Source organism: Acinonyx jubatus, chromosome B3 (assembly GCF_027475565.1).
Source record: "Acinonyx jubatus isolate Ajub_Pintada_27869175 chromosome B3, VMU_Ajub_asm_v1.0, whole genome shotgun sequence".
Lineage (NCBI taxonomy): Eukaryota > Metazoa > Chordata > Mammalia > Carnivora > Felidae > Acinonyx > Acinonyx jubatus.
Genome location: NC_069386.1, coordinates 46089694 through 46112502, shown reverse-complemented (window position 1 = coordinate 46112502; position 22809 = coordinate 46089694). Strand labels below are relative to the sequence as shown.

The following is a 22809-nucleotide window of genomic DNA, read 5'->3' as shown; positions in this document are numbered from 1 at the left end:
TTCAGCCCACCAGTGGGCACCTCGTGCAGAGGGAATAGCCTGCATAATGCCCTGTGGTGAGAAGGAGAGGTTTGCTGATAAAGGAACAGAAAGGAGGCAGTGAGGGCAGAGGGGAAGACAGATCCCAGGAGGCTGGACAAGGGCCTTCCCATCCTGAGCCTGCCTCTTCCCAGTAGCCCGACCGGACTGGGGGCCATGGTGTTGGCTTCCCTGCCCCTGAGGTTTGGGCTGCCGCATGGAGACATGACTTTCAATTTCACTCTTGACTCTTAGCTATTTTGAAGGCTTTGTGGTCAAGGGAAGAGCTTAGATTTGGGAAGATGTACTCAGGCACTTGGATGTTGCACTTTAGAAGAACTAATATTTACATGGTAGGGTTATTGTGAGGATTAAAGAAAATACTGTATAATAAAGCAGACAACAAATATTGATCCCCTGTGCTTTCTTGGCAAACATCTCTTCCCTATCCCCGTCACAGTACAGTTTCTGCTTACACTGCCTCAGGAACCTTCTCCTCGGGGAAGGGCCCATCCTCATGGCCCTTCTCTGGGCTCTTATTTAGTCCCTGACTTTGTAATATTCTTTTAGGTTTAGTTTTTTGAAAGTTGAAATGAAAGCTGTCCAGTCAAAAATAATCCCCCCCGCTCTTTTTTTGGCTAAGAGGCATAAAGGAAAAAATGAAATCCTGTTTTAACTGAAGACACTGGTATTAAAAGTCTGGGTTCCATCCTTTCCAATGTTTTATACACACAAACAGACATTTAAAAGAAAAAAAAACAAGAATAGGGAAATGACTGGTTCTCACTTAACAGATCTTGGCTGTCTTTTCACGTGGGTAACCGTTAGGTCCATGAATTTCATAGACCTTGTTGTGTTGTCCGTGACATTTTGTGTTTTCTTCCGTAGGCGGTGGTCCTTGTGTCCCGGCAGGGCAGGGAGGCACAGTGGTCTGCGTGCGGCCACCTGAGCCTTTTCCTGAAAGCCGGTCCATATGGGAAAGGCTTTGCTCTGCAGAAATGCATTTCTGCTTCTGTCAGCCTCAGCTTGTTTTTCAGGAAGTGGGTGGGGTCTGACTGAAAGAGTTTGCTTTTGTTTCCTGGTACATAGAGAGTTTCATTAGAGCTTTTCCTCTTCCTAATTTTATGTCTGGGAAACCAGAGGCCTGGACTCGCAGCTCATCATTCCACCAAGAGCCATCTGACAACGTCTTCATCTAAATTTATGTACACATTTCAGGAGTTGCATTAGTGCCTGTGGGGCCCAAGCACGAAGGCCTCAAGTGGAATCATTTTCTGGAAGTAAATGCAGAGCATCATAATTCCTTATGTCTTTCCAAGTATGTATGGAAGGGTGGAAGCAATGGGTGTTTTGTTTTTTGTTTTTTGTTTTTTTTAAAAAAGCTCCCATCACAGAGAAACAATACAAAAGGGTATAAAGACAGAATTGAAAGTCATCCCAATGCCCAGTATCCCCGCCCACCCCACTGTCCCCTCCTTAGAGGTCATTACTGTTAATAATTTGCCATGTATCTCTCTAGACTTTTCTTTGACAAAGTTTAAAGAAATGGACTTAGAAGATTTTCATTCTGCCACAAATGAATGATTTTAAAATGCAAATGACAGTTTTGCCTGCCAAAAAATATGGTGTGAGTTGCATGGAAGGAATTTTGGCAAAAGTGGCTTAAAAATCAGTGGGAGGGCAGAGTCGCTCTTAAGGAATTCACACTTCTGCATGGTGATTGCCAAAGTACCAGGGTTAGCCCAAGGGGATATAGGACGTAGGTCGGTTTGTCTGTGAAGTCTCAGTCCCTGGGTTTTTCTCGCTCTTCTATGCTGTGGAGGCTCTGACTCCATCCCCCTGCATCTAACAGAGCCTGCAGTGTGGGGAAGTATACTTTGTGTCACACAGAATTGGTCTTGAATCTAGATATGTGACTATCAGCAAGTTATTTAACCTCTCTGAGCTTTGTTTTTCTCAGCTATAAAGTGGAGAGGACAATTGCCACGTCATAGGGTGGTTGTCTTCACAACTTAGGTGTACTAAGGGACACACCCAACCTATAGTAGAGGCTGAACAGATCTTAAGTTCCCTTTCTCCCACTTCTTGAGCCTTCATAGCCTACACGGGTGTTAGGACTTGGCCATGTTACGCCTTCCTGAGGGTGCTTGCATTTCAACCCTGAGCAAAGCTTCAGGTGAAGGAAGTAAGGCACAGGAAGATGGTTTTGGAGTGAAGTCACGCTGCCTCTGCCTGGCTTTTCAGAAATATTTCATGAATGGTCACAGCAGGTTGTGTACTCCCCCCCACCTCCTTTTCTCAGAGCAGGCTCCAGAGTCAGTCCTGACCTCAGGGGATAATGTGGCTGCCAGGGGGCAGCCCACATTCTTCTCCTGCTATCTCAGCCTCCTGTATTGCAAGTGATGTGTTTCGTGATGAGGTTGAGGGCACACGGAGGAACTGAGATCAGGGGAAAAGCAGCATTACCAGCTTACTAGGAATGTGAGAATGCAGGCACTTGATGTTGTCATGATGGACAACACAGGTCTGTCTGGCATCTTTGTAAGAATGAGAAAGTTGCCCTGCTCCGGGGCGAGGTGCCCACTCTTGGGTGGGTGGTTAGGGTTTCTGTAGAAATTTGAGAAAGGTACCCTTCCTCTACAATAAAAGGCTGGCTCCACCCATGCTGGGTGCCAGTGGGAGAACAGTGAGCAGGCAGGGTTTCCCCTGTTTCTCTTTGCCACTGGGCTCCTCTGTGCCAGCACAGCCCGCACAGCCATATATGGTGCACCCATTATCACAGCTGTTTCCACGAGGCCTAAATGATCATTACCCTTTTCTCCTTTCCACCTTCTTAGCGTCCTGACTTAAGCAATGGAGAACCTACCAGGAAACTTCCCCAGGGTGTTGTCTACGGTGTGGTGCGGAGATCAGATCCCAACGAACAGAAGGAAATGGTGGTGTATGGGTGGTCCACCAATCAGCTGAAAGAAGAGATGAACTATATCAAAGACGTGAGTCATTTAAGGACTTTTGTTTGTTTATCCTCCTTTTGTAGCATGTGAGAAGGTGGAGTCAGAAGCATCGATGTGAATGAACGTAATAAGACATTTTAGAAGAATTCCTAGTGTCGCCTTTTTGGGTGGAGATATTTCTACGTATCTTTATGGTAATGTTAAAAATACGGATGTAATTCTGCACTGAGGTACAGAGTGAACTTCTGGATGTTACTAAGCAGGGGTACTCAGGAGACCAAATGACTCCTTTCCATGAATGATACAGAGGCTTTTAAGCAATTTTGCTTATTACATTGGATATTCTACTCTTAATATATAAGTTTGGAAAACTATAAATTCGTTTGCTTTTCACCATAAGTAACGGAAAAGCCAACAAAGGAAATTTGTGTCATGTGGGGCTAAGTCCACGGGTGGGTGGGCTCCAGGCAGGGCACGTCCAGTCTCCAGTCCTACTTCTCTGAGTTTCGCTTGGTTCTTTCCTCCTTCATCCTCAGGCTCATGGCATCATCTGAGCATGTGATGGTGTCTGGAGGAAGAGAAGAGGCCGCTTATCTCTGGTTTCTTTTTAGAGGCCCTCTTTTAGGCTTCTCCTCATGTCTCATTGGCCAGGACTGGGTCACATGCCCATTCCCAAATCTATCGCTGGATGGATCCCCTGCCGAGGAGAATGAGATTGATGATGGCTGGCTCAGACCAATTAATTATGTTCAAACAGATGCTGAGAAGTCAACCACACTAGACACAGTCCGTCCTAGGCCAATCAATGCCATTTCTTTGTGTTTAATATTCCATTTCTTCTTAATTACACACTCTTTGAAGAAAGAATGGGAAATACAAAAATGTATGAATCCATACATTTTTTATTATGAATCCATAATTCTGACATTTAACCAGAACAGTTGTTAAGGAGCATTTCCTTCTAAATTTTTTATTTCTTTTTGTCTTCTCTCCATCCATCCATCCATCCATCCATCTATCTGTCCATCCCTCCATCTATCCATCTATCTATCTCCTTTCCTTTTTGGTTATTTTGGCCTCTCAGTGCCCTTGTTTTCCAAATCAGTGTGATTAAATAGCACATGAGTTACTTTCATGCTCATGGGCTCTGAACACCAACCTGTGGCCTAGAAAGTGCTCTTGAGAAACAGAGCCAGGTGGGGCAGTGGCCTACCCCAGAGGTACCACGTCTGTTTTTGGCCCAGCCAAGGTTTTGTTCTCTCTGGATTTCAGTTTTCTCCTGTGTAGATTGCAGAGTTTGGGAAGGGGCCCCCAAAGTCAAAACTGCCAGCTTTGTGGGGCACCTGGGTGGCTCAGTCGGTTAAGCATCCGACTTCGGCTCAGCTCATGATCTCGCAGTTTGAGTTCGAGCCCCGCGTTGGGCTTTGTGCTGACAGCTCAGAGCCTGGAGCCTGCTTCAGATTCTGTGTTTTCCTCTCTGTCTGCCTCTCCCCCACTCGTGCTCTGTCTCTCTCTCTCTCTCAAAAAAAACATTAAAAAAATTTTTTAAAACCTGCACACCCCATTTTATTTGGTGCGTTTGCAGGCAAGATACAAAGTCATGTTGTCAACTTTTATATGGATTTTTTAAAAGAACATCTCTGATCAAATATTAAAAATAACTGTTGGACACCTTCTTTCATGTCTTGAAAGATTTGGGTATTTGTATAATTAAAAGGAATAAAACATAATCTTGTCTTGATTAAAAGTAGTATTATAATACTACTATAATAAATGTAAATAAATGTAAATAAATGTATAATAAATGTAAATAAATTCCTTATAATAAATGCTTAATAGAGAAAATAAAAGCAAAACGAGCTATACACATACACAAATGCATAGGACATGTGTTATCTCAAATCCCTAGTCATCCTATCCCCGAATACAATTTGTAATCATTCAGAATATATCATTCCTGATTTTCATATATAAGAGCAACTTGAACATTCCTAGTCTCCAGTATTTTTCTTACAGAAATACTTAGTCCCTCCTTACTTAAAGTCCTCCGATAACATGGCAGTGCTTCAGACGTAAGCGTTTTAAACAAGGCTGAGACTTGCCATTTGCCCAAGACAAAAACAGCAGGTGGAGGCTGGTTGTGAACCAGGGGTGACATGTGCCTAGGTCACAGGAGTGGTTCTGACCTGAATTGCCAGCCTCCATTAAAAAATTAATTTCCAGGTTCCACCTCCTATAGTTGGCTTCAGATCCATCTCGCGCTGGCTCATCCCTAAGCATGTTTATGGGGTTGTTTGTTCTTTCTTGCCATGAGTGACTCTGGCCCAGTTAGCTTCCTGCAGTATTTGCCACCCAGCTCCCCCAGTCCCCACTGGTGAGCAGTACCAGAGCCAACTCAGGGCCACGGTAAAAGCCATTCTGTCTACCCAGAGTGAAGAGTTGTGCTTTTGGTCTCATTTTTCTAAAATGTTTGTAGATGACAGGAAGAAAGTAGACTCTTATCAGAATTCATCTAGTGAAGGCTTGGCCTCTTGCCTTGCACCCCCCTCTCCTGCACCCCCTGCTGAAATATTTACCAATATGCAGTCACCCTGAATAAACATGCAGTCTGATTTAAAGCCATGTGCTAGCTGTGCAAATGCAGCTTCAAGGTGAAGTCTCCCCATGCTGTCCCCAGCACACTGGTTATTCCAACCAACTGTTGCCTTTGAGCCCTTCTGGCATTGGAAGTTCTGGAGGCTCCCTATAGAGGGCTCCCTTGAGACCTCTTTTCCTTTTTTTTTTAATTAAAAAAAATTTTTTTTAATTTTTTTTAGAGAGAGAGAGAGTGAGAGCAGAGGAGAGAGGCGGAGAGGGAGAGAGGGAAAGAGAGAGAGAGAATCTTAAGCAGGCTCCACACTCATCACAGAGCCTGATGCAGGGCTCAATGGCAGGATCGTGACCTGAGCTGAAACCAAAAGGTGGACACTTCACCAACTGAGCCGCACAGACACCTTGGGGCTTCTTTTCTGTTGGAGGATTCCTGAGTTCTTCATCAGAGGGGTAGCAGAAGAAGGGAGGAGACAGGGACAAGGTTTTTTGCTTTTATTTACAAAATTTGTAAGGCTCTCCTTACCACTCCAGAAGTGCTACTATAGGAAAAACTTAAACAGTGATTATGTAAACAGATGTTAGGGGTCACCCTGACTTTTGTTCTATTTCATGCCTTATTGTGATTATTGAAGAACTGATGTTCAAATTTATGGGCTTTCTAGGCTCCTAATTCCCTGCTGTTCATCCCAGGTATTTAATTGCTCTTTGTTGGTCAGAGTGGAGATAGAGAAAATTAGAAGTTGCTTTTTGCTTTTTGGATTTTTGATTCCTCTTAGCTGCCTGTTTATAGAGTCAACTTGTTAAAATTTTTGTACTTAGAAAAATGTGCAATAGAAAGAAGGGTAAATCAAGAAAAAAAAAAAAGAAAAAGAGGTAAATCTTACCTGAATGTGGTTTAATAGGTGATAGGTGAATTTCAACAAACCATTTTTTCTTCAGAGCTTATTATTTAGTAATTAATCTTTATTAATAATTATATACAATCATAGTACATATTTATTATCATTGTTATTATTTGGACAATACCACTGGCTCTTAACTAGATGTCAGGATGATTTTTCTCCCTTAATCTCCCCAGTGTCATGTACTTAAAATTGTGTGTGTGTGTGTTTTGTGTGTGTGGGCCCGTCTTCCCATTAGGGTTTCTTAAAACCCTTAAATTAGGGTTTTGGCAGTCTTATGTAAAAGTGTTATAACTTGATCTTTAACCAGCATCTTTGTGGGCTGCAGGTGAGAGCCACTTTGGAAAAAGTAAGGAAGCGAATGTATGGAGACTATGATGAAATGAGACAGAAGATTCGACAGCTCACCCAGGAACTGTCAGTAAGTCAATGTCCCAGTGACTTGGAAATATGGAAGGATGGTAGGTCTTAGAACTGCCTCCCAGTGGCTGGTACCTGAACATATCTGAGTTTATGATGTTCTTTGTGAATGGCATCCTATTTTAAGTGAACTGAGATTTTATCACAGAATTAAGCTTATTATTTTGAGGAATATTTTTTGTGGCAAGAATAATCTTTGCCTTCAAAGCATTCCCTGTAGAGTCAGGAACAAGACAAGGAAGCCAGCTATCATTGTTACTATTTAACATTGTACCTAAGAACTAGCCAATGGAACTAAACAAGATAAATAAATTTAGTGGTATAAAAACTGGGAGGGTAGATGTAGGGCTGTCACTGTTTACAAACTATATGATCATATACCCAGAAAGCTCAAGTGAACCAACGAAAAAAACACTACTATAAAAAATAATTTTGTAAGGTAGCAGGATAAAAAAATTGATAGATACAAACAAATGGACTTCATCCTACAAAAAACAACCAGTTAGAAGTAATAAGAGCAACAGAAAACCACCAGATACCTAGGAGTAAACTCTAACAAGAGGAAAGACATACCATGTGCTCAGACGGGAAACACCAACATCAGTCAGTATTGTTCAGGTTAATATACAAATGTAATGTAACCCAATAAAAATACGAACAGATTTTTATTTTATGTTGTGTCTTTACAGCTGGTCTAGGTGATTCCAAAGTATACAGAAAATAAGTATGAACAGTTGAAATTCTGGGGGGAAAAATACAACGAGGGAGACTAGCTCGATTAATATTACAAGAAACTGAGAGACTGTCAGAGATTAGAAGAGTATCATATTGGCACATAAATAAATAAGCATCCATGAAAAAGCCCAGAAATTTACCCCAATATATTATAAACGCAACATCTCAAATAAAGGGAGGAAAATGGACCAGTCAGCATATGCTGTTGGGACAGACTTACATTTAGATAAATTCCAAAGAGATCAAAGATTTAAATATTGAAGGTAAAACTTAAAAGTGCCAGAAGAAAATATATTTGAATTCTCTTATACTCTAAGGGTGAAAAAGGCTTTTTATTACTCTGACATGAAATCTCAGGACCATAAAAGAAACGTTTGGTAATTTCGACTACGCTGACATGAAAGACGTGTGCTGGCAGGGCCACTAGTCAAAATCCAAGGACAAACCTAGGAAAACTGATTTGCCCTTCGTCTCCTAGATAACAGGCTAAGTTTCTGAGTATTCAAAAAAGTGCCCAGGCATCAAGAAGAAAAGGCCACAAGCCATAGAAATAGGCAAAATATTTGTTACAAGTAACCTACAGCAAGATGAAGGTGAAGAGTTCTTCAGTGTCTGACAGGATGCTCAACCCCACTCCAAATAAGAGGGATGCAGACGCAAACCAGCCTGAGATGGAACTTTTATCTATGAATTCAGCACACCTGCAGGAACAGGACAAGACATCGTTAGCAGTGCTGTGGACAAACAGTCAGGTGGCTGGATAGGATGTCATTGTGTAGTACTCCCAGGGACAGCAAAATGGCCGTATCTGCCACATCCTATATCCTGTGACTCAGCAATTCCGTTCTTAAGAACGTACTCTATAAACTCTCACGTTGTGAAATGACCTACGTGTCAAAGTAGTTATCACAGCACTGTTTGTAACAGTAATGAGATTGGAAACCTAAACATCCATGAAGAAGGGGAAAGTAAAATAAATTGTGATCCTACAGTAGAATATGCAGAATTTAAAAAGAAGGTGGGGAGGAGGTGGGGAGGGGAGAGGAGAGAATAAAAAGAACAAGTAAGCTCTTCAAAAACAGATATGGAAAGATTTCAAAGATACAGAGTGGATGGTAAAAAAAAAAAAAGCAAGATACAATACCTACAATGAGCCACCACTTATGTAAAACAGAAGGGGAAAATAAGTGTTTCGCTAGTTTTGCGGGTGCAAAAGTAGTTACTAGAAGGATGATCCAGAAACTTAATTTTTTTTAATGTTTATTTGTGAGAGAGAGAGAGCGAGTGAGCACGAGCACAAGAGGGGCAGAGAGAGAGGGAGACACAGAATCCGAAGTAAGCTCCAGGCTTTGAGCTGTCAGCACAGAGCCCAGTGCGGGGCTCAAACTCACAGGGTGTCACCCAAAGTTGGATGTTCAACCGGCTGAGCCACCCAGGGACCTCTGATTCTTTTTTATTTTTTAATGTTTATTTTTGAGAGGGGGGCGGACAGAGAGGATCCAAAGTAGGCTGTGTGCTGACAGCAGAGAGCCCGATGAGGGGGCTCAAACCCCTGAACTACGAGATCATGACCTGAGCTGAAGTTAGATGCTTAACCAACTGAACCCCCCGGTGCCTCTCAATAATTGTGATTCCTGATTGAAGATCAGAGTGGGCAAGGTGGTGCCTGAGTAGATGGGATGGGAGTGATAGATGTATTTGAATGTGTACCTTTTATACTTTGTAAGTGTTTGAACTGTGTGGATGTATTACAGATTTAAGAAAAAATAACATTTCTGTGGTTTAAACAAACTAATGCCTGTGAGAAAAAAATTTTTTTTATATTTGCAATTCACAGTGTTGAAGAACAAAAGCCCATGCATATATGACCTACTTTCCATAAAAATTAGTTTCTGCAGGAAGGAAGCATAGGTACAGCAGTTGTGCATTAGGGTTTAGCATATGGCTTGGCTGCGAGATGGTCTGCTTAGGTAAGACCCGCTGCCTTGACGATAGGCGTGGGACTGTGTAAACATACCCACCTAGCCCATTCTCACTGGCTTGTGGGAGGACACTTGTGAAATTCTCACATACTTGTGGAAATTTCACTCTGCCATCCACTGACACACGTCAACATCTGTAATTAAAGCCAGGGGATGGGATTTGCAATAGATGCACAAATAGTCTCTGCCCCTGGCTTTCCATTACCGTCTCCTGCACACCCTCATTTTCTCTTGTGAGAATGGTCATGGGAATGCGTCTCTCTGCCTATAGTCTTCTCCTCCTCCAGGCCACCCCACATTCCACAGTTGGAATAAGATTCCTAAATTCCTGCTGTGTGAACACACCCGTGAACAAGAACGTGCCACACGCTCCTGGTCCTGGTCTGCCGTGTCAACTCTGCCTCCCACTCTTGGAGCGTACCTCCTCTTCGGTCATTTCTGACTGCTTGTGGCTCCCACACACCACGCAGGGCTCTACCCTTGAGCCTGCCCAGAACCCTCACCCCCTAGTTCTGCCTCCCTGCTTCTGTATGTCCAGCCCTCCTTTAAGGTCTAGCTTGGGACTGGTGGGGTGGAACTGTCTCTGATGAAACAGTCTCAAACATGTTCAACACACACGCCCAACAAAGGTAACACAGCAACAGCCACGAAACAACCCTTAGGACTGCGTGAGCCCCGAGTGTGTTCTTTCTGTGGTGAGGAGAAAGAGCAAGATGGCCCGAGAAGGTATTGGACCTGGGTTCTCGTTCCAGCTGTGCCACTGCTCAGCTGTTGGGGAGCAAATCCCTTAACTCTGATTCTGTTTCCTCTGTATAAAAGGGGATGTTCTGGCTGCTGCATGATGTTGTGAGGACTAAGTGAGGCCCCGCGGGTGAACGTGTAAATACTATACAAAGGAAAGGCGTTCTTGTCTGTCTTCTCTTCGGGTCATGCAGATGTTGATACTGTAATTTTAAGCTGTACTTGACACATCACTGAAATGGATGTGGCTCCTGTCAGGAGAAAGTTCCGGCGTAACCTAAGATTGTTGCTGGTATATATGGTTTTGTGTAACCACTTGACATCCTGTCCAGGTTTCACAGGCTCAGCAGGAGTATCTAGAGAATCACATCCAGACACAGTCGTCAGCCCTGGACAGCTTTAATGCCATGAACTCAGCCTTAGCATCGGACTCCATCGGCCTGCAGGTACTCATCTGCTCACTGTTAGACCGGTGCCCTCTGTGACAGGGTGAGCACGCTGAACCACACGTGGGCCCTGTGCCTTTGTAGAAGAGTAAACCACGGGATGTCCTCAGTTCATTATTCAGTTCCTTCAAGCATGGCCACAGTAAAGACCCTGCTAGGAAGCCAGAGAAAGAAACTAAAGAAGGCGCTTCCAAGCTGAGACTCTAAACCTTTGAGCTGCATTTGTCTTTGCCATCATTAAGATGGGGGTTCAGATTCTGAGTTGCACACAGAGGTGTCACTTTCTCCAGGAGGTGCCCCCGTGGTCATAAGTGTCAGTGCCTTAAATAGCACAGCAGCTCCTGCTCTTTGCAGCCCCAGTGTTACAGGATATTCCACCCAAGCATGGAGAAGGCAGACTTAATCAAAGACAGTCTGTATTTATTCATGGCAAGTAACTCTCAGAGGCTGTTAAGCACTTTTTCCAAATTTAGAAATTCTTTTTCTTTTCTTTTTTTTCTTTCTTTCTTTCTTTTTTCCTTCCTTCCTTCCTTCCTTCCTTCCTTCCTTCCTTCCTTCCTTCCTTCCTTCCTTTTTTAAAGTTTATTTATTTTGAGAGAGGGAGAGGGAGCAAGCAGGGGAGGGACAGAGAGAGAGGGAGAGAGAATCCCAAGCAGGCTCCACACTGTCAGTGAAGAGCCTAACGCAGGGCTTGAACTCACGAACTGTGAGATCATGACCTGAGCTGAAATCAAGAGTCAGAAGCTGAACTGACTGAACCAGCCAGGTGCCCCAGAAATTATTTTCCAGTAAAAGAAATCGTGTGCCCAAGGAATATCTTATAGCACCAGACAGGGAAGAGAAAGACTGTGCTGTTAACCCACTTCCAGAGGATTGCTCTCGTGGTTAATCTGATTTGCTAGGAGTTAACCACTCCAGTGTTACCCATTGTTACCCTTCGAACTGAGTCCTCTATGTCCTATGCAAATTAACTTGAAACTGTTCAGAACAAAGTGTTATGTTCACCAGAAACAGCTTCCCTTGGCTTTAGCTTCCGAATATGTAAACAATAGTTTCTGCCTCTCCTCCAAGTTTATGTGGCTTTTATCTTTTTACCCTCCTCTTAAAGGTTCCACAGCTATTTCCTATCCTTTCCGGTTCTGTATAAATAACTTATCAGATAAGTACGCACATTTTCATGTTGGGATTATCCACTTCCCTATGAACCGAATATTCCCTAACAACAAGTGTTATGGCAGTAGTACCAACCGGAAAGTGAGGCCACTGTCCAGCAGTGGGCCTGGGTGGGCGTTGTGTTTGGATTTGTCTGGGAGAACATTTGCTTCTTTCTTTCTTCTTCTTCTTTTTTTTTTTTTTTTTTTTTAAGTTTTTATTTATTTTGAGACAGCACAATGGGGAAGGGGCAGAAAGAAAGAAAGGGAGAGAGAGAATCCCAAGCAGGCTCTAAGGAACCCAGAGCCTGATGTGGGGCTCGATCTTACGAAGTGTGAGAACTAAGAGTCAGACGCTTAACCGACCGAGCCACGCAGGCTTCCCTGGGAGGCCATTTCTGGTTGGGTCTCTGAGCCTCACCCTTTTCCTGTTCCTTCTTAGTGCATGCCAGTTTTCCCCCACCTCAGGCCAACCCCTATTCTGGCTCTAGTTTATTCAGAAGCCTTTGTTTTTCCCTTTCTCCAGCCATCAACTGGTCTTAGAAAGGCTCCCTTTCCTTCTCTCTTGGACATCTTCTCATTCCTGGCCATCCAGGAAGTGCTGTACCTCATCTGAGATCAGACCTGGTCTGCACTGATACTCCTTTTCTGGTGTTTCGTCCCTGCCATACTTCTGCTCTGTCATCCTCACTGGTACCCCAGGCATTTACTTCAGAGGTCAGCTGTTAGCACAGGGTCATCTATAACCCAGGGACCCTGACTGGTTCCTAGTTGTGATCCACTGTCTTGGCCCAGGGCAAACAGCAGAGCTTTATAATGAAAAGATTAAAAATTATTGTTAAAAGTTAGAAGCAGAAGGGGAAAGAGAAAATGGAGAAAAGAAAGGCATCATCTCACAGACAGGCGATCTGAAGATAGTTGTCATCTTATTTCTGCAAGACCCCGACCTCTTCTGTTGTCATTTTTTTTTTAAATTTTTTTTTTTAACGTTTATTTATTTTTGGGACAGAGAGAGACAGAGCATGAACGGGCGAGGGGCAGAGAGAGAGGGAGACACAGAATCGGAAACAGGCTCCAGGCTCTGAGCCATCAGCCCAGAGCCCGACGCGGGGCTCGAACTCACGGACTGCGAGATCGTGACCTGAGCCGAAGTCGGACGCTTAACCGACTGAGCCACCCAGGCGCCCCTCTGTTTTCATTTTTATTGACAGAGAGACCAGACTGTTGGTTTGATATCATAGGATGTTGGAAGTGGAAGGAACTGTTGAGATGATCTCCAGTCCCTTTGTTTTATGGATAAATAAACCGAGGCCAGCAGAGAAATGACTTGAACAGGGTGTCTGCCTCATAGCAGAACCATGACTAGAGCCTTGGCCTCTTGGTCCAGATGTACGTTCATGAGCACAGGAGTTGTATCTGTAATGCCGGTGGGCCTTGGAGAGGGCGTGGTTGGGCCAGGTCAGGTGGTTTCTAAAGCCCCTTGCAGCTCAAATATTTTTCTGATTCTGTGCTTCCAAATGGCTTCTCTATTTTCTTTAATGCCTTTGTACCACCATCCAAAATCCTTGCTCTTGATTAAAGTCAGTTTAGGAATGGGAGGCTTTTTATCCAAATTGGAGGCTAAGGATTTGAGGAGGCTTCAGAGACTGATCATCTACAAAAAGGACAAAAGTGTTGAGACGTGTGTCCAACACCAGTCTCCGGATCTTCTGCCTGACAGTTGAACATGATTTGGGGAGGTGTTAGATAATGCCCATAACTAAGGCTCAGTGGTAAGAATTCTGGGTTATGGAAGCTGTTCTGTGTACGGACAGTTAACCAAGTAGAACCCAAAGCATTAAATAGCAATTATCAGTATAATCACTCTTGATCCGGTGGGTGGCCCGGAGTAATAATCAACGGGCTTTTGACACTTCTGGGGCCCTTGTCTGGGTCACCAAACTCTGTTCTCTGTGACTCCTTCATTGCCACCCTTCTGTGCCTAAGAGGAGAAGGTGAAGCATCTGCTGGCACTACAGGAGCCTCGACCATGCAGTGGCAGTCCTGGCTGGGGGTCTCTGAGCACAGAAGTGACAGCCTCTTTAAGGGAAAAGGGGAGTATCTTCATTCTACAAAACATGTGTTTTGTTTTATTTCGTTGTGGGAATTTGAAAGATACAGAAGACACATGGAAGGAAATAAATATCCTTCATAATCCTATGACACAGAGATAACCACTATTTGGATTTTGGTGATATGGATCTTAGTCTTTAAAATTTTTTTTCTCTGCATAAACACATTTGAACACATGCTTATACGTTTTCCTTTTCAAAATAGGATTGTTCTGTCCACGATTTTCCAACCCATTTTTTTCCATGTGAAATGATGGGTTATGAATACTTTTCCTTGGAAAGTCTCCTTTTAATCCATTTCCGTCCATCCTAAGCAGTGGCAAGCGGTGTGGGCAGAGGTTGTGGGGTGTCATGGGGGATGCTTGCTGGCCCATTTGACTACAGAGCTGCAGACCTCTTGACTATGCTATGGGGGAACCCACAGCCCCTTAGACACCAGGGTCCCGGCTTGCAACTGTTGGGGCCTGACATCTGTCTCAATGGTTAATGGCAAAGGGATGTCCTGGTGCATGACTTGGCCATATCGTCTCACACCACCAGATCTGGTTTTGCTTTCTTTTCATCCCACTAGAAAACCCTCGTGGATGTTACTTTGGAAAATAGCAACATTAAGGACCAGATCAGAAATCTGCAGCAGACCTATGAAGCATCCATGGACAAGCTGCGGGAAAAGCAGAGGCAGTTGGAGGCAGCGCAAGTTGAAAACCAGCTGCTGAAAATGAAGGTAACGTGTAGAGGCAGAGACTTCCGCCTGACCCTTCTCTTCTTTCCTTTTTCTCTCTCTTCCTAGCCTCAACATTCCATCTCCTTTTCTCTGTTTTCTTAGTTGGCGTTTCCTTCCCTTTAGTGGCCAGCTCCACCGGGTGTGGCTTGAAGGCACCGAGGGGGTTTCTGTGTTCCCTACTGTCAGTCCAGATTGGGGTGCACCATGAATACTCCCAAGTGGGCACTCGTTCCTGGCCCCAGTGGCCTCAAGGGCTGCTGAGGCAGTCACCATGGCACTGCTGTTTCATATGGAGAGGGCACTGGGGGTGCCCACAGACCTAGGACTTCAGAAGCCCCACTGTTTAGATTTGCTCTGATATCTCTAGGTTTTTCTGTCTGGTTTGATAATAAAGAGCCTAAGAGCATGCAGGAAGAAGACTGATGGGTGACCAACGGCTCTGGACAGTGTTCCTCTTGCCCACCAGGCTGGGCTTATTCCTCAGCTGGGCTTCTAATGCCTTGGAGGTCTTAGTGCCCCTTCCACATTTGACCCAAGATTGAATTCCTACCCACTGGCAGGAGCAGACCCAAGAATGGCTCATGGGATTCACTCAGCAAATTATTTCCGGAATGAATTTGTTTTTACTTAAGTATGTGGTTTTTAAAAAGCGTTCCACACAGCATCAGGCAGCCCTGGAGGAGCATGCCTCATAGATAGTACATCCATATAATTCATTGCTCAAAGCAGAATACATTTGGGAATGAAAGGTGGTGCTATTAAGAATTGATTTATGGAGACGAACTGGGACATGTGGTCATGTGGCCCCCCTCTGTGTGGGCTGCCTCGGATGGGGCGGGGGGCTGCCACCCTACACTGTGTAGTCACAGTGATTCTCATCCCACGGGTTCGTGCCATCACAGTCCACTTGGCCCAACCCAGCCACCCTGACCAGGTAGCTCTAGAGCAGATCAGCTCCTCTTTGCTTTGCTTCAAACAGGGCAGCTCTTCTCTTTATTATTGCATATATTGTATTTCTGAGTAAGAGTTACTTTGAAAAAAAGGGATGTGTTGCTGAAAAACCCCGAAATTACTGTTTTAAGTCTTTTTCTCAGCTTAGGATCTTGATCCAGTCGTTCATCCCACTAGCATGTATTCAGTGCGTACCATACATGTCTGCCCTGTACGTTCCTGTGTGTTCCAGGACGGTGTGGTGTCAGGCATCCAGGGACATCATTAGGCAGTGTGGTAGTCTGGCTGCTTCCACGGAGACCAAGCCTCTATGCTACATCTCATCCTCAGTTGCCTGTTTTAGAGGCTGATGCTGTGCTTCACTAGTGTTCCCAACCCCCACAGAAAGAGTTGCAGGACTCAGAGTATTTCACACGACCTAGATGCAGAGCAGGACAGGAGGGACAGAGCCCTTTCTAGACGTCTGTGTGCACAGTGGAGATGGGGTGCAGGACACATTGTGTGTCTCCCAGCTGATGATAATCGCTGTTCAGGGTATCCCACTTTGTGGCCCTTGCAGCAGAACTTCTCCAGTGATGGAGAAGGTTGAATTAGAGGGTGACAAGAGAGACTTTTGTCAAATCTTAGAAATAAACGTCATGTACCCTATTGAGGTTGAAGTATACCTTCCTTATCCAGAGGTTACATATCCAGAAAGCAAACACCAGCCGCTTCCAGCCTTTGCCCTGCTTACCCACAATTCTGCTGACTTTTTTTTTTATCTCCTAAGCTGGACCTGCACATAAACACTAGCCTGATCTGGCTTAGTGTTCCCCAGATCAAGTGGAAATGTTTCCAAATGCAATATTTGGGGAAGGACAAGGTAGAAAGGCTGACTCCAGCTTTCTTATATGAGCTGAAGTGTTTCCTAGGTGCTCTTGGGCCAGCATACTAATGGGACAGCTTCAACTTCATGTGGGCAACATGTCTTCAAAACCCTCCTGGCTTCTCTGACATAACAAAATTTTAAGTACCGGGTACACATGGTGGGGGAAAAAAGCCAAACAGTTTGAAAAATAATCTAGAAATACACTTGCAGCCTAGGATTCTGATTTCTCCACACCCTCACCAACACTTGTTACTGTCTCACTGCTTGTGGCCATCCTAGGGGTATGAAGTGCTGTCTCTTTGTGGTTTTGTGTTTCCCTGATAGCTGATGATGTTGAGCATATTTCTTGTGCTTATAGGTCATTTGTGTATCTTCCCAAAGAAGATACCTATTAGTTCCTTTGCCCATTTTAAAATTGGATTATTGGGGCGCCTGGGTGGCGCAGTCGGTTAAGCGTCCGACTTCAGCCAGGTCACGATCTCGCGGTCGGTGAGTTCGAGCCCCGCGTCAGGCTCTGGGCTGAAGGCTCAGAGCCTGGAGCCTGTTTCCGATTCTGTGTCTCCCTCTCTCTCTGCCCCTCCCCCGTTCATGCTCTGTCTCTCTCTGTCCCAAAAATAAATAAACGTTGAAAAAAAAATTTTTTTTAATAAAAATAAAAATAAAATTGGATTATTTATATTCTATTATTGAGTTGTACTTTTCTTTTTATATATGCTGGATACAGGTTATTAGAGATGTGATTTGCAGATCTTTTCTCTATCTGGGTTGTCTTTTCACTTTCTTGATGGTATCCTTTTGAAGCGCAGAAGTTTTAATATTAAATACTGATGAAGTCTTTCTATTTATCTTTTTTTTTTTAACTTTTAAAGTTTATTTGTTTATTCTGAGAGAACAAGAAAGCGTGGGGGGGAAGGGGCAGAGAGAGAGAGACTCCCAAGCAGGCTCTGCTCTGTGCTGATAGCATAGAACACGTTGTGGGGCTCGAAACCACAAACCAGGAGATCATGACCTGAGCTGAAATCAAGAGTCAGACGCTTAACTGACTGAGCCACCCAGGCGCCCCTCAATTTAGCTTTTGTCACATGTGCTTTTGGTGTTATATCTAAGAAACCATTGCCTCATCAAAGGTCAGAAAGATTGACCTTATGTTCTCTTCTAAGAGTTTTATAGTTTTGGCTTTTATGATTAAACCTTTGATCCATTTTGACTTAATTTTTGGATATGGTGTGTTAGGTTTCTAACATCATTCTTTTGTATATGGCTATCCACTTGTCCCAGTGCTGTATTTTGAAAAGACTATTCTTTGCCCATTGAATGGTCTTGGTAGGTAATTTCTCAGAATTTAATTTTTTTTGGTAACAGATAAACAGTTTATGTGATTCAGAGTCAAATCTACAAAACAGTATGTTCGGAAATAGAATATCTGTATCTGTAATATTCCCTTTCCTCTCTTACTCCTTCCTTCCTTCTACAGGTAACCTTTGAATTTTTTTTTTAAGGTTTATTCATTTTTCAGAGACAGAGACAAAGTGTGAGTGGGGTGGGACAGAGAGAGAGGGAGTCACAGAATCTGAAGCAGGCTCCAGGTTCTGAGCTGTCAGCACAGAGCCCGATGCAGGTCTCAAACCCATGGACTGCAAAATCATGACTTGAGCTGAAGTTGGATGCTTAACCGACTGAGCCACCCAGGCACCCCATGAATTTTTTTGAATTTATAATTTATCACACTGTGACCCAATTCTAATAATGTACTGATTTTTGGGCCCACAACAGAATACTTGAGAATTAAAAAAGCTTATCGTTTTGATGCCAGTTAGGGCATGGAAATATTATCCAGAGAAAAAGTTTGTTGAAATTGATAGAATAAAAGATAATAAAACTTCAGGATCAAAAGACATTAGGCAGGAAAAGTCATTGAAGAAAAAGGGGTTAAGAAGATAGCAAATCGTGGACACATTTTCGAGAGAATTCAATTTAAGGCTAAATTTGGGAACCAGGGCTGATACTTAGGTATGTTTCTGTCTTGTGAAAGCGTCACTCGTGTGGAATGTGTTTGTCCTGATACCATAGTGTGAGGTACTGCTCTTTCTTTTTCTGCCCCTCCACTCGCCCTCTCCCTTCCTCCCAACGGGGTCCCTCTCCCGTTAGCTCCTGCTGCTTCTGTCTCCCGCAGAGTCTTGGTCCGGGGGTTCACCCCAGCGTGTGTCCACAGGTGACACACATGGTGCAAAAGGTGCTGTTCCCCCGGAACCTGCAAGAGCTGGAGCTCTGAGATGGGTGTCTCCGTAGGTGGAATCCTCCCAGGAAGCCAACGCCGAGGTGATGCGAGAGATGACCAAGAAGCTGTACAGCCAGTACGAGGAGAAGCTGCAGGAAGAGCAGCGGAAGCACAGTGCCGAGAAGGAGGCTCTGCTGGTGTGTATGTCACAGCTGCCCAGGAGGCAGCAGGGAGCGCCGGGTTCGTTATTGCTGGCGAGGCTTGCGTAGCAGGGCTTCTGCTTGGAGGGGAGTCCGTGGACTCTAACACGGGCAAGGGGCAGGTTGTTTATTCACTTGCTCACTCCCTCCCCCGTTTCTCCCTCCCTTCCTCTGCTCATCCCCCTCTTTTCCCACAGTGGCCCCCAGTCTCTGCCTCCAAGTACACTCCAGCCAGCCTCCAGGCAGGTCCCTGACTTACCTGCAGCCACGCCCTTCCCCCCCTCCCCCCACCTGCTCCTCTCCACCTGAAATACCCTCCTCCCCTGCCCTTGCTCCCACCTAAGCTCCTGAAAAGCCTTGAAAATGCCACCCTCTTGGTGAGTGCAATCTTTCCCGCTCACTAGAAGTGTCTGCTGTCTTTGGGAAGCCCCCGCTCTCTCTCCGCTCCTTGCTGCGGCATCCTGTTGTTCCTGTTATTAGAGTTGGACTGTCCGTCTCCCATCCTGGGTTCTCTAGGAGAGAGTACAAGTTCCTTGAAGGCAGGGAGTCTGTGGCTGCCTTATCTTGTGTTCTTAAAGCTCAGTAGATGTCTGAATGGTTGCCTGAGTTGGTGCTTTGCATTGTGGGAGAACGGTCTGGACATTCTGCATTCAATTCCACATGTGGCCCCTGCTCCACTTTGCACTGTGGGCAAATACAGTGACCCTTCAAGCATCCAGTCAAGGGAGAAAGAACATTTGTAGACTTCTTTCTTTTTTCAGACATAAGGACTCAGGTAGGGAGAAAGGAGAAAATATAACTAGGCCCGTTAAAAGGCCACGTGATGTTTCTTTATTTACGTATGAGAACCAGAATCATGGGAGTTGAGTTCATGATCTGAGTTCACAACACTGCTAAGCCCCAAGGCTATGCTTTTAAAGAGACATGATTTAGCAAGGCCAGCACCATTTGGACCCTAGTTAGCAGCCTAGCCTAGACTCCATGGCTGTGCTGAGGACGGTGTGTTTCTTTGGCAGGAAGAAACCAATAGTTTTCTGAAAGCTATTGAAAAAGCCAATAAAAAGATGGAGGCGGCGGAGATCAGCCTAGAGGAGAAGGACCAGAAGATTGGAGAGCTGGACAGGCTGATTGAGCGCATGGAAAAGGTAACAGACACTGCTCTTGGCCCAGCACCCACTTGCCCAGACCCCCCTACCCCGTCTCTGCAGTCCCCTGCAGGCCTGTCTGAAGGTGTGAGAAGCCCTCAGCACCCATCCCTCCCATCCCTCCGATTTGTGATTTAAACAGGAAAGACAAAGCTGTAAGAAAAGCATGAAGTCCAACAGAACTCTCATTGGTAATTATTTTGATGCTTTAAAAAACATTCCACCTGTAATCATTTATAAAAATTAATATTTTAGCACCCTGCTTTGCTGGGGTCCCAGGCATGAATTTCGTTTACTCATTGAGTAACCAAACCTTATTTAAATGTTACATCAACACCCTGGGTGTGCTGTTTCTTGGGCATGCATCTGAAAGGTTGGCTTTTCTCTGATACGGCAGAGCGGAGGAGACCACATTTTCTTTGTGGGCGGGTGGGGATGGGAGTAGGCTGTGGAAGGCGGGAGATGAGCTGAGATAATGAAGCCAATTTAGAGAAGGGAGGGAGCTGAAATTAGGCAGAAAGTGGAAAACAGGAAGAAGGGGTGGAAGAGAGGAAAGAGAAAAAGCAGGAAAGAAGAAGAGGGAAGAGGGAACTTTAGCAGGTGACAGCTGACTTCTAGGGGAGGAGTGGTAGTTTAGGCCAAAGCTGTGGCTGGTTTCTGGAGGCTGGCTCTTACCAGCGTGTGGGTCTGCAGAATAGCAGTGACCTGCCAGGACCGTGACATAGAAGTACCCAGTAACTCATGCTGAGCATTCTGAGGCTGGTGATGAGCAAGGGATAATGACAGTGTGAGCAAGGTCAACACTTAGGCTTCCAGTGATTCTGAGAGAGGTCTGCTTACCCCTGGTATCTGCAACATAGGCCCCTGTACAGTCCCCGGACAAGGTGAGGTGTAACCAGGGTGGGAATGGCATTAAATTCAGTGTTCTGGATTCAGCTTCAGGGCTTGTGGGGGCGTCTTTATTTGGGAGAGACTTGAGAAAAGCGAAGGATCCATTATTGCCTCACCTCTCTTCCTTGGGAAAACAATCCTATCTTTTATTGAAGAGAAGAGGGTAAAGCTGTATGTTTACAACTTACATCAGTATAGGTTGGAGGCGGTAGTCGTGAAGATTGTGCCATGATGGCATTTTTTGTAGAACATAGGTGAGCTTTCTTCCACATTCTGCTTCCCTGAAACAAGAGAAGATACTAGTCATGCAAGTGCTCCCTGTGGATGACAGATTTTCCTGCCACGCACAAGCACAAAGTGAGTGGGCAGCTTGTGTTTTGAACAGGATGCCGTCTCTGTGAGACTGCCCATGGGGTGGCTAAAAATACAGGTTTTAGAATCAGGCAGCCTAGGGTTTGAATCGTGCCTCTCTTTGTATTTGTGGGCAGTTACTTGACTCTTCCAAACTGAGTTTCCTTTTCTGTAAAATGCTGACAATAATAATTCTTAAGGCTTTGTGAGGAGTAAATGAGAAAAGTCCACACAAAGTGCTAAGCATGTTGCCTGGCGTATAGTAGTGGCTCTGAAATGTGTGTCTCTGATTCGATTTTGTCACAGACTTGCCTGAGTGTCTGTCCCCAGTCAACTTTTTCTTGGCTGGGCCTTTTTTATGGCTTATCTTCTTTTCTTTTTTTTTTTTTTTTTAAATTTTTTTTTTAACGTTTATTTATTTTGAGACAGAGAGAGACAGAGCATGAACAGGGGAGGGTTAGAGAGAGAGGAAGACACAGAATCTGAAACAGGCTCCAGGCTCTGAGCGGTCAGCACAGAGCCTGACGCGGGGCTCGAACTCACAGACTGCGAGATCATGGCCTGAGCCGAAGTCGGACGCTTAACCAACCGAGCCACCCAGGCGCCCCTGGCTTATCTTCTTTGTACCCTTGGGATTCTGAAAGTGTCCAGCATTCTTCCCCACTGATTTCCACATGGAGCCTGTGTGAGAAGCAATGGGCGGGAGGCCAGGGGAGGTGGTAAGGCCGGCCGGCCCTGTCAGCATTTATGTGACACATGATGTTCCTCAAGTCCTGTCACCTTTTTCTGGCAGAAAAAGATTTGTTCTTTTTCTAAATCTTCTTTTCCATTTAGGCTTGAGGTATGCTAGCTTTATTTAGCTGGGATTAGGTATTCCAATTGACTGCTCCTCCTCCCTCAGGGGTACCTCTTTCAGAGCGGGAATTGTGCCAGATCTCTCTCACACACTATGTGAACAGCATGTCCACAGGCATGAACTGTGGCAGTGTCATATCCTGCTTGCTCCTATTTTTGGATTTTCAAAACACCTTTCTTTTCTGATTAGTAGAAATCTTTTAAGGGGTGTGATCTCTCAGGGACCCTGCTGTGGAAAAGGTAACATTCTGTGCTTGGGTGGTGGTTTCACAGTTAGATACAAATGTAAGAACTTGTCGCATAGTGTTGACTTAAAATTTATTGTACATCAGTTTAGAAAAGCCCTGACTCTATTACAGCTTTTTTTTTTTTTTGAGTCTGCCTTGGGGGGCTCACTTGTGGGACATCTGTCGCTATTATTTCAGGGCTTATGTAAACTTCCAGCCAGCAGGCAACCATATGAGAATAGGGGAGCATTCTGCCCAGGTGGGCGGTAAGAAGGTCTTTGCAGGAGAGATTGATTGATTATTTTAAACAAAATGCTTAGTTTTGAG

General features: G+C 44.7%; 1 protein-coding gene across 3 annotated transcripts in view; it reads left to right on the top strand.

Annotated features, from left to right (window-relative positions):
* The window catches only part of MYZAP (myocardial zonula adherens protein), a 90052-nt gene that overhangs the window by 20725 nt on the left and 46518 nt on the right, over nucleotides 1-22809 (top strand). For all 3 annotated transcript variants that reach the window (XM_053223968.1, XM_027067353.2, XM_027067355.2), the window contains exons 3-8: nucleotides 2856-3011; nucleotides 6795-6887; nucleotides 10677-10790; nucleotides 14624-14776; nucleotides 18885-19010; nucleotides 20030-20158. In XM_053223968.1, coding sequence (XP_053079943.1) covers nucleotides 2856-3011; nucleotides 6795-6887; nucleotides 10677-10790; nucleotides 14624-14776; nucleotides 18885-19010; nucleotides 20030-20158 — 771 coding nt within the window. The remainder of the gene's footprint in view (nucleotides 1-2855; nucleotides 3012-6794; nucleotides 6888-10676; nucleotides 10791-14623; nucleotides 14777-18884; nucleotides 19011-20029; nucleotides 20159-22809) is intronic.